The 17006-nt window shown below is 45.9% G+C and overlaps 1 protein-coding gene across 1 annotated transcript; it reads left to right on the top strand.

The window, feature by feature from the left end:
- The first annotated feature begins 4438 nt into the window (after positions 1–4438).
- Positions 4439–6668, top strand: Phlda1 (pleckstrin homology like domain family A member 1). The gene is made up of 2 exons (XM_041674047.1): positions 4439–5742; positions 6143–6668. Exon 1 carries the CDS (start codon positions 4498–4500, stop codon positions 5713–5715), a length of 1218 nt encoding a protein of 405 aa, XP_041529981.1. The 5' UTR covers positions 4439–4497; the 3' UTR covers positions 5716–5742; positions 6143–6668.
- The last annotated feature ends 10338 nt before the right edge of the window (positions 6669–17006 follow it).

The following is a 17006-nucleotide window of genomic DNA, read 5'->3' as shown; positions in this document are numbered from 1 at the left end:
ATTAAACTGTAACCTGGGTTTAAAGAAAAAAGCCCAAGTTCTTGGACTGCTTAAGGTTTATTACACGTTTTTAGAGAAGTGGAAATGGTCTAGGGATTCTCATTTAAAGATGATTCCATCAGTCCCCTGAAAACTCACATCCTTAGTCTGCTTCTTGTTGACATCCTACTGTAGTTTCACGGTTTTCAGCTTCCTTCAAGAAGTAGGTAGGTTCTTTGATATCAAAAGAAATTGGACACAATAACGTAAAAACTGGTGACAGGAAGTGAGACTTGCATGAAGTAAAGCTCATGGTTAGGCAGTGCTTTCAAACCGAAGAACTCGGAACAACTGATCGGGGCCAGTGACACACCCAGCAGGCTTACTTAATGCCTGTGGTTCAGCAAAATACTTTCTGCTAGGGTAAAAACTTGTGGCTGGCGGGTGGCTGGAATTTTGAAGGTGAGCAGGAAATGGATGACATTTGGCTAGCGGAACCAAGCTGACACTGAGATCGAGGCTAGGGAGGGTCCTAGGCTCACCGGAAGCGGAAGACCAAGGCTAGGCGTGAGGGAGCAGCAGAGAACTGAGAAGTACGCCCAGATGAGGTTACTGCCTGGGTGTCGCTGCTCCAGCGAGGGCGGCCCTCGGGGATTTCGAGCCTGTGCTGCACAAGGAGGGAAGCTTCTCTGCAGCTTTTTTCCCATCCTGACTTTGGAACTAGGAGATTTTCTGGGCATTTTACTGCCATTTTGTGTGCTTGCTTACATGCACAGTCTGTTTTTCCCGAGTTACTTGACAGAAAGTTAAACCTGGTGTGACGAGCAGTAAGAAAATAGATCTAGCGCCAGGTGTGATGTAACCATTGAATTCATTAAGTTCTCAACACAAAACTTAAAATTGATAGTTTACTTTGTGAGCATAATTTGGAAAATAATTCTAGAACTTGATGTGATTTCTTTATCAACATTTAAAAAAATTAGAATTGTTCTGCCTGCGTGTATGCATGCTCGCCAGAAGAGGGCACCAGATACGCATGGTTGTGAGCCACCATTTGGTCGCTGGAAATTGATCTCAGGACCTGGAAGAGCGGCCAGTGCTCTTAACCGCTCAGCCTCCAGTTTTTTTTAAATTTTTGCTTAGTGTTTTAAGAGCTTTGCCTACCCAAAAAATAAATAACTAAATAAAATAAAGAATAAAAAAATACAAGTAAAAGAAAGAAAAGCCTTCCTTGGGTAACACGTGCCTAATAGACTAGGTAATATTACTAAAGCAATGGCCCTACTGAAAGTTTTTCATGTTTGCTATCCTTAATTTCAAAGACTCATAAGAACACCTGTGTGATCTCTGGTATCCAGAGAAGACAAGGAAAATGAATTTCAACCATTCTATCTTCATCCTGATGAGCTGGGCTCCTGGGCTATGAGCCTTTCTTAGATGGCTGTCTTGGTCAGGTGTGATTATAGACGCCATATACTAATTGGGAAAAAACTCACAGTGGCCAGTAAAGCTACTGCCACTTAGATTGAGCTTGGGTATCTAGTGAAACAGATTTTAAACTACTGCTCTGGTTTCTATTTAGAGGAGGCTTTCATTCTGTGGGACCTGACTGGTTTTTAGATCCAGGTGGGGTCTGAAGACCTCTTCCGGTCTGCAAATGTGCTGTGAATATGGAAACTCCCCTCCCCCATACCCCCCCTTGCCTGAAAGGAGCAAAAAAAAAAAAGGACAAGTGCAGGGGTTGGGGGTAGGAATTGGAGTGTCACAACGAGGACCTTCAACTGTGTAGGAGCTGTATGGTGAAGCTGGTCTGCATCCCTGTAATTAGAGAACAATTGACCATAGTTCTGAAGAGGCAGTGAGCTCTGTTACACCAATTGGTCACTAGGGGGCACCCGTCCATCAGCTAATACTACAAAACTGAGCCGTGCATCTTGAAAAATGAGAATAACAGAAATGAGGAATTTTGAGGGTTTCTTCTAGAAAATTAGAAAACGTCTGTTTTATGCACTTGACATTTTCCTGGTATAGCACCGTTTAGCTTTTCTCTTTTGAGATAGTGTCCCGCTGTAGCACAGGCTGATCTCGTTCCATCCTCCTGCCCTAGCCTCCAAGGTGCTTAGATAATAAATTTGAAAGGAAAGTTTTGTCTTGGTGTGCATGTTGGTGCAATGGCTTGAGAGGCCAGCAAGCACCCTCACCCCCTGAGCCATGTCACCAGTTCTTCAACTCTTGCAGACATAAATACCTCACAATATTGCTCAGAAAAAGATTTTGATTCAATGTGACCCAATATAGATGGACTTCAAGAGTCAGACTTGCACGTTGTGTGACATCTTGGAGTTTCACACCATCTCTATAGCCTACACCTTGAATTCATGGTTTGGCCTTACAAGTATTGCTGTTTACACCCTGAGAGCCCAGCCTTGGAAGGTTTCTGTTCCAGTAAAGAACAGAAGCAATGGGCAGAGCTGAGCTGTAGCCTACACATCTTTGTCCCTGCTCTCACCTCTGAATTGAACTGCTGTAAGCTGGCTGCACGTTTGTATATCCAGACCCCTTACACATCCATGTATGGGGTGATAACGATGCACCCACTCCTTCATTCAGTACTGGAACTGTTTGGATGTCGTTTAGATAGGGCCCTTACGAATAGTTTCTCAATTCAGAAGTCTATTTCTCTTTGGCAATGAGTACTTGTGTGTGCCAGACAGGTGGAAAACAGCGATGTCCTCAAAAGTTGAATGAGCCATTAGTTATGAAAAGCAAAACATTTTTAAACTATTTCCTACAATGCGTTTTCTGACCATTGATCTTTCGGTTTTGCTTTTCTTAAAAAGACCATTATTGCCAGTGAGGTGGTAATGGTGGCTGTTGAAATAAACTGAGCAGTGTTTCAATCTACAAAGTTCTAAAATTCATTGTGGTTCGTTTTATTAAGTCTAGTCAGAATTAAGTGGGTACATTTGAAATCTATGTAGGTTATTGTGACATTTGCAAGTAATTTAGGAAAACAGCGAATGTTTTGTATGTCTTTGTCAACTATATCTGGCTTCAGGTACTCAGGTTTCCTTTACGGATACCATTCTGCTAAGAAGATGGACAGCTGGTCATGTAAGAACTGGACTGCTAACTTGTTCTACAGAGGCAGGGGGGAAAGAAAGATGTTTAGTAATCTAATCATAGACATACAAGGAGATACTCTTTGTGTTTAATCGCATTAGAAATCTTTACACAATTCTGATCCTTTACTGAAAAAGTATGCTAGATCCTGTAATACAAATTCATTTTATAGGACTTCTAAGACATTTCTTTTAGAAATATAAAATGGTTGGGTTATTTATTTATTTATTTATTTATTGTTTTTTGTTTGTTTTTTCGAGCCGGGGTTTCTCTGTGGCTTTGGAGCCTGTTCTGGAACTAGCTCTTGTAGACCAGGCTGGTCTCGAACTCGCAGAGATCCGCCTGCCTCTGCCTCCCGAGTGCTGGATTAAAGGCTGCGCCTAGAAATGCAACTTTAATTTCTTAGCACGGTACACAAGGACTGTGAAAACTTGGTGCTTCACTTTCTCTTTGCTTGCATTCTTGTATATTGACGTGTGACAGCAACCCGGTTGACTATTAGGTCCTACCCTATGGTGACCGTAGACTTGGAGGTTATTTTTCCCAAACCAGAGAATGTCGCTCCCTTTTATCCTGCATTACCAGGAAGCAGCGTCTCGGAAATGTTTAAGTACAAGAACGGGAGTAGGATCTTCCCAAAGTTAGATTCTAATAGGTATTTGTAAGACACCTGCCGAGGGCTACAAATGAGACTAGGAACTACAGGCAGCTATGCTGCTGCTACAGGGGGATGGTCGAGCAGTTAAGAGCTCCTCTTGCAGAGGACACTGGTTCAATTCCTAGAATCCACACGGCGGCTCACAACCTAAATTCCAGGACCAGGGGATGTGCTGACTTCTGTCTCGCGTTCACACACATGACACATAAGGGAACAAAACCCGAGCGCGGCGCCGGGGGTTAATCTTGCTATTGCCTGTACCCTGGGTGGAAAGAGAAGATACCTGGCATGAGTCCACCCTTTCTCTGCCATATGCCCACCGGTAGCCGTACTGTTTTAATGGCTGAAGAAAAGTACGGGGCATTCTTGGGCTATGTTCCCTCTGCTGTTTACGTGGCCATCTGTAAAGTCACGCCAGGGAACCCTCTCCGCGCTCACCCTGGCTCTCCAGGTTACCCGCCCGGAGAGTGGAGAGCCCACCCGCCAAGGAAGGGCGGGGCCGCGGGGGAAATGGCCTTTCGGCGCCTCTGGGCGTAGGCATTCGTCGCCTGGCCGCCTGGCAGTCGCGGCGACCTCGGCGACCGACCGCGTGGAGCCGCCGGGAGTTTCCGGAGCTCGAGCTCGGAGCCGGCTCGGAAGGCCGTGGGCGGCGGAGGTGGAGTCGGGGGCGGGGCTTCGGGGGCGGAGCCAGGGCTCGGGGGCGTGGTCGCGGCGGGCTCTGGGAAGGCCCCAAGTTAATGAGGCGGACGCCGGCTGCCGAGCGCCTCTCGGAGCTGGGTTTTCCCCCGCGGCGCGGGCGCCAGGAGCCGCCTTTTCCGCTGGGTGTCACTCGGGGGTGGGGTGGGTGGCCCATTGAAAAGCGCCGCGAGGGAGCCCGGCCAGTGCCCTTCGGTGAGCGCTCGCGGGAGGACAGCGGAGAGCAACCTGCTCGCGGCTCCGGGATCTTGTGGCGCATCAGGACGCGGTTGTCCCTCTGCCGGGACCCCGAGCCGCCACCGCCGCCACCGCCACCCCTCTGCCTCCTGCGAGTCAGCCTCCTCTGCGCGCTCCGGGCAGGCGGCCGCGGAAGCCGCTGGGGTGAGGACAGCGCGCGGCGGCTGCTGCTGCCCCCATCCCGGGCGTCTGGAAGCCGAAAGGCCGAGCCGAGCATCGGCACCCCTTATGCCGGAAGGATGCTGGAGAGCAGCGGCTGCAAGGCACTGAAGGAAGGAGTGCTGGAGAAGCGCAGCGACGGGCTGCTGCAGCTCTGGAAGAAAAAGTGCTGCATCCTCACCGAGGAAGGGCTGCTGCTTATCCCGCCTAAGCAGCTGCAACAGCAGCAGCAGCAGCAACAGCCCGGGCAGGGGACAGCTGAATCGTCCCAACCTAGTGGCCCCACCGTCGCCGGCCTTGAGCCACCAGTGAAGCTCAAGGAATTGCACTTTTCAAACATGAAGACTGTAGACTGCGTGGAGCGCAAGGGCAAGTACATGTACTTCACTGTGGTGATGGCGGAGGGCAAAGAGATCGACTTTCGGTGCCCCCAGGACCAGGGCTGGAACGCGGAGATCACGTTGCAGATGGTGCAGTACAAAAATCGGCAGGCCATACTGGCGGTCAAGTCTACGCGGCAGAAGCAGCAACACCTGGTCCAGCAGCAGCCTCCGCAGACGCAGCAGATCCAGCCCCAGCCCCAGCCCCAACCTCAGCCTCAGCTCCAGCCCCAGCTCCAGCCCCAGTCCCAGCCGCAGATCCAGCCTCAACCGCAGATGCCGCCTCAACCTCAACCCAAGCCTCAGTCCCAACAGCTCCACTCCTACCCGCATCCGCATCCTCATCCTCATCCCCATCCGCACCAGCACCCGCACCCTCACCCCCACCCTCATCCACACCAACTCCAGCACGCGCACCAGCCTGCTCACTCGCAGCCGCCGCTCGGCCACCGGCTTCTCCGCAGCACCTCTAACTCTGCCTGAAGAGGGCGGCACCCAGGGCCCCTCTAGGTAAGGTCCTAGCAACTTGGGACACCAAGAAACGGCAGCGTGGTTGTTGGGAAGGATAGAGAGCTTGTTCACCTGTTCCGCTCTTGAGGCAAAATGAAAGATCCTTGCAAGTTTCTGGAGAGGTGACGAGAAGATGGGCTAGCTATAACTGGTAGAGGCCATGCGGGGGAGGGAAGGACAGCAACTCGGCCAGGGAGCCGGCACGGTGGATGGACCACTTTCCCACCACCATGATCGCCCTTGGTCAGTGCCGTGTACCCTCGTACTGCTTTATCGTGTGTCTCTGCACCAAGATAACAACATGGTGTCTTTCTGGGACACTATCCTTTGGGCTGGCCGGGAGGGAACTGACTTCTTGACTTCTGAGCCATTCATTTCATTCCGTGTCATTTCTTTCCAGGTTTCGAGGACTTCTGGGAAGTGGGACAAATGCATTGCTATTGTGTTTCACTTGGATCAGAAACAACAGTCTCCCTCACCCGTGCCCGCTCAAGTAGTTTGGATATCACCCGACCGATAACTTGCTTGCAGTTCACTTAGGTTTCTGCATAATCTTCATCACCGTGCAGGAAGCGATTTTGAGTCAAGACGACTTTATGAACCTTGGGAAGGATCTTCTAACGTAATGGACCTTGTAGGAGCAATTTATGTACTGTAATTTTATTTTAATGTATTTTGGTTTATGATTATTTATTAGTTTTTTTTTAATGCCTGTTCTAAGACATTTCTGAATGTAGGCCAACCCCTCCCCCCAATGAAACTTTATTTTCAGAAACCTTTTTCCTAGTAAGCCTACTCGGAAAAGAAGAGGGGTGGTGGAGGGGGCAAACACTAAAAACTGATTCCTTATCCCTTCGACGTTCTCAGAACGGCGGCTCTTTCATTGTATTTGAAGAGGTTGAAATTAAACTCGGACGTTACTTTTACTTGTTTAGGTCTCTTTCATAGATGTGTAGTTTGTACAGTTTCTTTTTTTAAGCCAAAGGGTCAGAATATATAATTATGAAAATTTGAAGGTCAGGGTCATGCTCTTCTATAAAGAACTCAGTAGGAATGACACAGGATTTCAAAAATATTTCAGTCCTGCCCAGCCGAAAACCCGATGGCTGGCTTGGTACCGTGGTAAACTGAGTCTGTGGGAGGGAGGAAACGTACTGAGTCTTTATGGAACCGAGAGCAGGACTCAAGTGATAGAAAGGCCCCTGGGATTCAGTCCTGGCACCCGCCCCAAAAAACGTCATTTTGATTGTGACTATCAGTGCACCCACGTTTTTATTTTAAAATGTAGGGGGTGTTCCTCTTAGCTGTGACGGTATTTCTACCACTGTTCAGAATGCCATGCTGCTCACCAAGAGCTCGGCTCCGACCATGTTTTACCCCCTCCCCGTGCACCCTGAAAACAATCTGTGAATATGACCAGGAGTCATAACATCTGTCAGCCTGGAAATAATACTGAGCAGAGCTGGCGACTCTTTCCTCTGCATTGCTCTGGGAGAAAGCGGAACCTTCCATGTTTTGGTTAGACGGCTAAAGTCTCAGGCAGGAAGGAGAGCTCAACCTGTGGGTCGCGACCCCCTTGAGGTTGACAGGCCTTTTCACAGGGGTGGCATACCAGATACTCTGTATAGCAGATATTTGCATTATGATTCACAACAGTGGCAGAATTAGAATAATGAGGTAGCATTGAATATAATCTTTTGGTTGGGGGAGGTCACCACAACATGAAGAGCTATATAAAAGGGTCACAGCTTTATAGCCTGAGGACCACCGCTTCTAAATTTGTCAGTAAGAAGACTCTTGCTTTCGCGGCCTCTCGTTCAGGACGCTGAGGGGGTGGAGGAGGAGAATGTGCTTTTAAAAGGTAGAACAAACCCTCCTCTGTGTAAAATCAGAGGGATGATCAAGAGCCACAAAGGCCGGCAGACAGACACCGTTTTTAGCAGAGCAGTCTCGGGTAATACCAAAGTCTCTTGGGGCTGAAAATCACTTCCTAGCTGCCTGGCTTTACTAACTGTTCCTTTTCGCCCTGACCTTTTCATGGTGCCAGTGTTTTTCCAGCATCCAGATTGTAATGCTCTTTTCCAGAACTGAGAACAGAAAGATTTGGTGAGGGGAACGCTGTGATTGGGAGGTCGTAAACTTAGTTAGAAAGTTGCAGGGGGAAATGAGAACTCCAAACATGAAAGAAAGGCTGACCAGTTCCCATTGTCAGGCCTATCTAAGACGTAGTTGTGAAAATACCCTGCCAAGGTTTAAAGCATATCGCCTGTGTAACAGAGCCCTGAGATCCCGTCTTGACACATTTCCCAGGTTTGATTTGGCTTCCTTGGAGCTAGCTTCTGATAGACTGCCCTCAGGTAGTAGTTTATACATGCAGATCATATAACCTAGGTTAGCCCACTGCTCTTCCCAGCTGCAGAGTTTTCCTTCTGAAATTTATGGATTATCAGAATAGTAAAACCCATCCCAAATGAGGGGGAAATTAAGATTAATGCAGGTTTTGTTTTTTTTTTAAAGATACATCTATTGTTGGATTAAATATAGAACTAGGTCATCTCATTGAAAAACCAAAACCAGGCTCCATCTGGGTGGCTAGAATGTTTTCTTTCTTACTGTAGCCATGACTCTCGATGGGATCAACGCAACTGTGGCCTCTTGTCTTGTTGTAGCCTTGTATCTGCAATGACATGTTAAACTGACCCTCTCCAAAGGTTTCTCTGGACATTAAACTGTGAAATCTCAGAGACTGGAAAGATGAGTTTCTTGAAATGGTGTTTTGTTTTGTTTTTCAAGACAGGGTTTCTCTGTCTAACAGTCCTGGCCATCCTGGCTGTCCTGGAACTTGCTCTGTGCTCTAGGCTGACTTTGAACTCATAGAGATCTGCCTGCTTTAATCCCAAGTGCTGGGATTAAAGATGTGTGCCACCACCACCCTACTTCTTTAAATTGTTTTGATACTCTGAAATTACTACCTTTTTTGTGTGTGTAGGGGGGACAAGGGTGGTAAGCATACTCAACAAAACAAAATACAAGTGTGCCTGATAGCTTCATTCTACCTGTAGAAAAGTGATATAAACCACCCAGGACACTGGGAAACCTGTCTGGTCAGGAAGGTGTTTTCATCATGGAAAAGTTTGAAAATATGTTTACCTCAAGAAAGAGCAAAGGGGGCAGGTCCAATTTACATATATATATACACACACACATACACACACACACACACACACACATATGTATTCATTGAAAAATGAAAAGAAATGTCCCATCTGGAACTTGAACTATTGTCCTTGAATTTGTGTTGGCTGCCAACCTTGCACACAGCTCAATAACTCAAAAAAAGGAAGGGTGGGTGACACCTCAGCACCCAGGAGGTGGTCTCTTGCTTTACTGTTTCCTTTATTTGTTCTCTTGTGTCCCGAGACACTGAGGGAACAGGCTGGATGCTGTGACCTTCCTCAGATGTACTTTCTCAGTAGAAACCAGGTTGGATCTGCTTTGTCCCGAAGTGCGTGAGATCCTTTCAAAAAGCCTGACTTTATCAAACAAGCAAGGGCTTCTGAATCCTGGATGGATTGAACCAACTTTCTCGTTTCAATTCATGTATTTTTTTTTCCAGTGACAGTTAAAAAGGAAGTAGTGTATTTTAGCGTTTCCTCTGAACATAAACAGTGTCAGCAAGTCTGGCTGCCCCTGAAAGGCCTGTCTGTGTTAGCTCTTTTTCCTGCCCTCTCTAATTCTCATAAGTCCCAATTTTAAACCAGATAGAGAGAAAGTATGGTCCGCCTGTGTTTCCAGCTTTGTTTCTGTCCACAGGGAAGGGGACATGATTTATTCGGGGGACGGTGTTAACATATCATATTTGGGGCCGGATTGGAAGGGTCTGAGATTCGAATGGATGTAGAGTGTTTCTGCAGCTGACAGTGCTGTGTGGGACGGAGCAGTCTATGAACATTTATCTCTTTTCGTGTAACTGGCAGTCTGCTTGGGTTTGGCTCAGTGAAGAAACACCCTCAGCAGAATCACTTTTAAGTGAGGAAATTATAGATCTAGCAACCCAAGGGCCCTTCCACAGGAGTTGCCTAAGCCTGTTAGAAAACACAGATACATTCCGATTCATACCGGCGGCAAAATTACAGTTATGAAGTAGCAACAAAAATAATTTTGTGATTGGAGGTCACTACAACCTAAAGGGTCACAGCATGAGGGAGGATGAGAACCACTGATCTAGATCTTGAGGGGGAGGCTCATATAGTGCAGGCTGGCCCCATACTTGGTAGGTACCTTAGGATGACCTTGAACTTCCGAACCTTTTGTTTTCACTTCTGGGACCTTGTACAAGATAGGTGAGCACTTTCCAACTGATCTATATCCCCAGCTCTAATGGTTAAATTCTTGACCTAGTTCTGAAAAGTGACTTTTTTTTTTAATCTGCCGTTTGAATAAGCAGCCAGTGTATCAGATCGGGTGCCAAAGATAGCTGTGACTTTGTCAGCAAGTTATTTGCCAAAAAGAAAAGGGGGCATTCTTAGGCCTGGGACTGTAAGTGTAGTGGTAGAATATAGAGCCCTGGGTTTGATCACTCTGAAAGGAATTTTTCTCCAGTGGAGGAAAGATCTCATCTTTAGACACATCCTCCTTGGTTCTCAGTAGCTGACTGGCTGGTGACTGTCTAAGCAGTGGGGAAGCAGGTTCATGTTTGTTTCTTTGTTCTTTAAGGGTAACTCTCCTGATGGTTACCTTTCTGTGTCCAGCCTTGTAATTCAGGTTTTCAGAAAATGGAAGTACCAACTTCCCTAAAGTAAGCCCCACCTGGCTGTGCCAAGGGCTTTACACACAACTGCTTTGTAAACCTGAGAACATGGTCAGATCAGAATTTGTGTGAGTGTGTAGAAAGGAGTTATTTTTCATGCTTTCAGAATGCATTCCCTTTCACATAAAGTATCTTTTGAGATGACTTGCTTGTGTGTCTTGGAAGGCTTTAATGCCCGGCATGTCCACTGAATTCCTGTGTGACAGAGGTTCTGAAGAGCTTGACTTATAAAGGCCAGGACCATTCTCAGATGGAAGAGGTATCTTTAAGGTTAAGTTTATATTCACTTTTTTAAAAGATTGAGAACTTTGAATCTAGAATTTCACTCATCTTTTGGTGAAATAATTAGCTTTTCAAATGCTAATTAGGTTTTGGAGCTAAGCCCACTCCAGTTCTTCCTGGGGAGGGGAGGTATGCTCTTTCTATATTTCTTCTTCTAAAGAGGAGGAGGAATGGAGAAAATGCTAATGAATTTGAGCTGAATTATTTTTATCCCAGACGATGAGAAATGGTGCCTAGGGAATTATCTGGAAAGTGGTTTTTGTCTTAAGCCTTAAGTTTCCAGGAAGAGTAAAAGTTTGACTAGAGAATCATCCTTCAAACAGGTACCTTCAAAGTATTCTGTTTAGAGTTGAGAGCTGTGATGTGGGAGGTCCTTCTGTATTTGTGTTGCTTTTATTTGTTAATGGATAAAGCTGTTTTGGCCAGTGGCTTAGTAGAATAGAGCTAGGCAGGAAAACTAAACTGAATGCTGGGAGAAAGAAGGCAGAGCCACGTAGCTGACAGAGGAGAAATCTGCCAGGCAGAACCTTGCTAGTAGTCTACAGGCCTCATGATAAAATATAAAATAATAGAAATGGGTTAATTTAAGACATAAAAGCTAGTTAAAAATACTCCTAAGCCACAGTTGAAGAATAACTATCCATCTGAAATATATCTTTGTACATCAAGAAAAATCTAACATGACTATACACTTGACTATTATAGATGATTATCTATTAACCTATATTTGTTAATTGTATATTACATTTTTAAATGAGCTGCACAAACACAATACCTTAATCAAGAGCAGAAATATATGTAAAACAAAATTGATCTTAAATTTGTATCAATAAATCAAGATCCACACCAATGCAATTTCCATCTCTAAGGCCTCCAATCTCCATTGGCATCTAAATGCTTTTAAGTACCAAAAAAATTTAAAGTAGATCTTTGAAGACATTTTAAAAATCCCATAGCATAGTCTTAACATTGCAGCTTTTCCTACTGTTTTTCTGAAGAACTTCAATCAGAAGGTACATTACTGATAGAGAAGGAACTTTAAGGCCACTTGAAATAGATGTATAGAGGTTATCAAACAGGGTTGGTAAAAGGCAAGACTGGTAGCCGGATGGTGGTGGCGCACGCCTTTAATCCCGCACTTGGGAGGCAGAGGCAGGCGGATTTCTGTGAGTTTGAGGCCAGCCTGGTCTACAAGAGCTAGTTCCAGGACAGGAACCAAAAAGCTACGGAGAAACCCTGTATCGAAAAAAAAAAAAAAAAAAAAAGGCAAGACTGGGAGTCGTGGATTCAAGCCTTAGTGCTGCCATTTACCTACGATATAGATCTTGATTCACTTAATCAAATCTTCTGTAAAATGGACTTAAACGCTTACCGGAGAGTTCTAGAGATTGTTTGTGTTTAATGTACTTAAACTGCCTAGCATTTCTACAGAAGGGAGTTTCCAGTGTTTCAGGCCAGGTGACACGGGCTTGAAATCATTGCAGCCATGAATGCATGTAATGCAGTATTATGAAGCCATGAACTGCATTTCTTGAGGCTGTAGCACATCTCATGGGATGGCAGGAATGACGTCATTGTTGAGACAGGACCTCACTGTGTAGCCCAGGCTGTCCTTGGAGGGGCAATCCTCTGTCTCATCCTCCAAGAGGCTGGGGTTACAGGTGTGAACCATCATGCCAGACCTTGAAAACAAGAGGAAAATAAAGTATTCATAGTGCCAGAGTCTTAAAAATGTTTTTTGCAAGTATTTACTTATTATGCAGAGGAAGTGGAGACAGCATGCTTCGAAAGCAGAAGGACTATTTGTGTGATTCAGTTCTCTTCTGCCATGTAGGCCCCAGGATCCAACCCATGTCCTCATGACTGATCAGTCGGACCTCCTAAGTCCTGAGCCGTCTCACCTCCCCCAGCTCAATCAGTGTGATGACTATTTTGATATTATTTTCCATCCCTCTTCTATGGACTCAATGTATTCTACTGGCTATGGTTAGATAATCAGAATCATCTCTATGACCACCGAGCTCCACCCAGATGGCCAGTTAGACAGATGCCCCTGTTGGGGTTGGCACGCTCATTCAACTCTGCCCAATTCGGCTTCCCTTGTTTTTCTCAAAATTTCTGTGCTCCACCCCCCATCTCTTGTAGCTAAGTCATAGTCTCAGAGGCTGTTCCTCAAGGAATGCCATGTATGACTGTGTTTGTGACAGCCACCACCAGGCCTTGGATGCAGGGAAGGCGTCTGTAACATTGCAAGAAGATTGAACTTGAAAGGGTAGTCCTAACTTTGGATGATTCTGTTCTGCAGGAACATTTAGCAGTGTTTGGAGGTTTTTTTAGTTTTCTTTTTTCCTTTTCTTTATGGTTTTTTGAGATAGGGTTTCTTGGTGTAGCTCTGGTGCCTTTCCTGGAACTAGCTCTTGTAGACCAGGCTGGCTTTGAACTCACAGACATCCACCTGCCTCTGCCTCCCGAGTGCTGGGATTAAAGGCGGGTGCCACCACTACCTGGCTGCCCTACCTCCTTTTACCTACATATCTGTCTGTTTGTGTAAAGGTGTTATACATAATATATATTATACATATGTATGTATATGTATTTATGTATGTATTGGAGTTATAGACAGTTGTGAGCTGTCATGTTGGTGCTGGGAATTGATCTCAGGTCCTCTGGAAGAGCGGTCAACAGTCTTCACTGCTGAGCCATCTTTCCAGCACTGCCCTTCCTCATATGAAGTGGGCCACGCCGGTGATGAGAAGCTAAGACGCTGGCTGTGCCTGTCTCTTCAGCAGGGCGCTTTGTCTTATTCCACCAACAACAGAGGAAGACTGTAGAGTAGTTAGTGTCGTGCCACGCATGTCCTAGAACTCGAGCCTTCTTACACTGTGAGCCAGAACCTGAGGACAAAGATTCTGCTGTGCTGTCCCTGGATAGAGTCAGATTCACTGCCTCCGAGACAGAAAACCTGTGAGAATGGCTCGCTCCCTGCCGGCCCATCCATTCACCTGAAGCGTTTCATGTTTAGTTACACTCCGGAAGTGGAAACTTGAAAAAACACTCGGATCATGTTGCATTTTCTCAAGCTCTGCCAAAGTCATTTACAATAGAGTGAGCCAACCCGTTCCTCGGTCCCTAAGACCACACATCCTGTGCTCCCAAAGCCACTGGACGGTTACTCAGCTAGCGCCTAGACAGAAACAGGAAATGAGTCTCCAAGTTTTGAAGTTTTTATGATGTCCCTGCCCTCTGCTGCCTTTCTCCTGAAGCTGGTAGTTCATTCAAGTCAGTTCTGCTGAAGCCGATCGCTCACTGTCTTGGAAGAAGTCTGAGCTCTGCGGCTTCTAGCCAGTTAGCCAGGAGTATGGCTCTGGTCAGGGGTGACTCATTGCCTCAGAAGGGCAAACTGGCTTCATGATTCACTTAGGCCAAAGAAGCCTCCCTCTGTGTGTGTGTGTGTGTGTGTGTGTGTGTGTGTCTGTCTGTCTGTCTTTATGCCTCTGCCTGTCTCTGTGTCTGTTTCTCTCTCGTGTTTTATAAATCTTGGCTACAGGAAGTAAATATTCTTCCAAGAGACCCCAAATCCATACATTTTGGGGTGTTTGTTGTGTTGTGTGTGTGTTGGGTGGAATGTTATTTTTTTCCACTCTTCCCCCCCAGTAATTTTCATGACCCAGTAGGACAGGCAGACCAACTTTACGGTGTGCAATTTACACTTGAGACCTTGGGACAGCACTGAGAAGAGACCTGGCTTCTTCAGAGGCTTCTCAGACCTTGCTCTGAGCGTTGATTCTACTCACTCTAAACATTCATTACAAAACAGAGACCTGTTTTGTAGCAGAGGTGCAGGTCCCATGTAATTTCCTGTGATGAAATTTCAAGACTTGGCTGGAGGGAACGGGCTCTTCTCAGTAGGAGGAGAATTCCGTGACTCACTCTTAGACAGGGCAGCAGAGGAGACTCCTAAGGTGTCTATCAAGCCGTACTATAAGCCGTGAGAATGAACGTGGTCCTTCCTACAGCACACACGCTTAGAATGGAGTGATTGTAACTGTCGCCAGAGGTTTACACGACATTCCTGATGCTAGTGCCAGGGGGTTACTGGGGGGCCCGAGTTTCATGAATGTCTCCACAGGTAGAACCTAGTTTGTATTCATTTTGTTTTGTCTTTAATAATTTTTGTTGAATAATTTTAATTCATTTTGTTTTGTTTTGTTAGGTAAGTCAGAACCCTAATGCCATTTTAGGAGTTGAGCCAAAGCATCATCCAGCCTCGTTCCTTCACAGAGGCGGAAATGAAGCATCGCGGTACTAGTTACCCACCCAGGGATCCAGTGCGTGCGTGCGTGCGTGGGTGCGTGCGCGTGCGTTCACGTATGCATGTCCGTGTGTGTGAGAACAACTTCCTGGTGCCAATTCCCTTTTCCCACCTTTATGGGTGTTTCAGGGATTGAGCTCGGGTCACAAGATTTGCAAGGTAAGAACCCTTACACTCTGAGCATGTCGCTGGCCCTGTAGGTGATTATTCTTTATTTTTGAATTACTTTACTTATTTTTAATTTCATTTCACATTCCAAGCAAAGTTCTCCCTTCTACCCCACCTTCGGCTCCCCCTCGCCTCCCCCCACCGCCCACCCCATCCACTTCTCCCAATAGGTGATTATTCTTACACAGAACCACTTGGAGCTTTTAGACTTGTTTGTGGACTTTTCAGCATCCAGGTAAAGAAAGATTCATCGAATTTTTTTCCCTCCCGAGTGTAGATTTTTATTTTAATTTCATGAAGTCTTTAAGGTCCTTGTAAATATTGAAAATAATCTATTTAATTTTACAGTTTTTGTAGTGACTCAGCCCTTTCAAATATAATCTGCCAGCGTGAACAAAAACCTCAAACATGGGGCCAATTCACAAAGGAAGCTAAAAGCATAATTTTTAAAAATAGGCATATTTTATTTCTTTAGTTAGCTATTTTTGATTTTTTGAGGGTTTCACTCTGTAAACCAGTCTGACCTCTGAACTTGGAGATCTGCCTGCTGCTGCCTCCTAAGTGGTGGGATTAAAGCCCTGTATTACCCCTGCTGGGCAAACAGACACATATCTTAAGTGTGATTTTTAGACTATATTCTTTAATTTTTTTTTCATTGAAAACAACTTATTTAGAAACTGGGTTTAAAAAGCTGTTTGGAATTTAGTTTTTCTTATGACATAAAATATTCATGGATTGCTTCGGTGTTGTTAGTCACCCTGAGGTCTTGGAATTCCATGTGGAGTTTAAGAAAACAGTGGCATACCTTGACCGTTTATTCTGTTACTTGAGGATGTAGCTGACAAGACGTCCTTGCTTCACTGGGTGTCAGAGAAAATGGTGTCTGAGAAAGGCTTTCAGGTTTTGTTTGTTTTTGTGTTTTGTTTTGGGGGCAGAGATTTAACTTGAAGTCCCCCACAGGCTAGGAAGACACTACCACTTAGCTACACCCTGTCACCCAAAAGGTTGTTGAGCCGTAATAGCTCTAAGAGCACCTATGAGATCCTCATGGATCACTGCGATGGCCCTTCTGAAGAACTAGGCGAATGCCATGTGCCTAACACCAAATTAAACTCAGCAACACTTGAGCTGGATGTTCCAGCATGCGCACGCAGGAGCCAGAAGTGGGAGGATCTCTGTGAGTTCAAGGCCAGCTGGGGCTACATAGTGAGACCCCGTCTTTAACTGATATTAAGGAAGGAAGGAAGGAAGGAAGGAAGGGGGATTAAAAAAACAAAAACAAAAAACAAAACTCCCCTACCTAAAACATCAATAACCCCAAATAACACATTTCCTCTTTCCTTTGACTGAAGGGTTCAGACTGAAGCAGAGTTCAGAACTCCAAGAGTATAGAAAGGAGATGGGTCCCCAGTAAGCGTATTGTCCTTGGGTTCGCAGTAACCCACTTTTTAATTCAGGATTGTGCGTGTGCCGCAGGCGATGCCATGTTTCCTCTGGCGAACAATGACCTTTGCTGGGGGTTTCATTCATAGCACTTGGCTCCCTCGGGAGTCACAGCAGGAGTCACGAAGGTTGTCACGGTTGTCACGAGGCAGCAGGTTGCCTGCTTGTTCTTGTTGGAGTGACGGCTGGGCCCTGTGACAGAGGGCAATGCTGACAGGCTCGCTCTGTGACAGCAGATTGTCAGCGTTC

Source organism: Microtus oregoni, unplaced genomic scaffold (assembly GCF_018167655.1).
Source record: "Microtus oregoni isolate MIOR12 unplaced genomic scaffold, Mior012 000001F_ref0000356, whole genome shotgun sequence".
Classification (NCBI taxonomy): Eukaryota; Metazoa; Chordata; class Mammalia; order Rodentia; family Cricetidae; genus Microtus; species Microtus oregoni.
The sequence above is the reverse complement of the archived record's forward strand: the minus strand, read 5'-3'. Positions and strand labels throughout refer to the sequence as shown.

Coding starts and splice junctions, on each gene's coding strand:
- Phlda1 (XM_041674047.1), top strand. CDS start 4,498: ATGAGGCGGACGCCGGCTGCCGAGCGCCTCTCGGAGCTGGGTTTTCCC.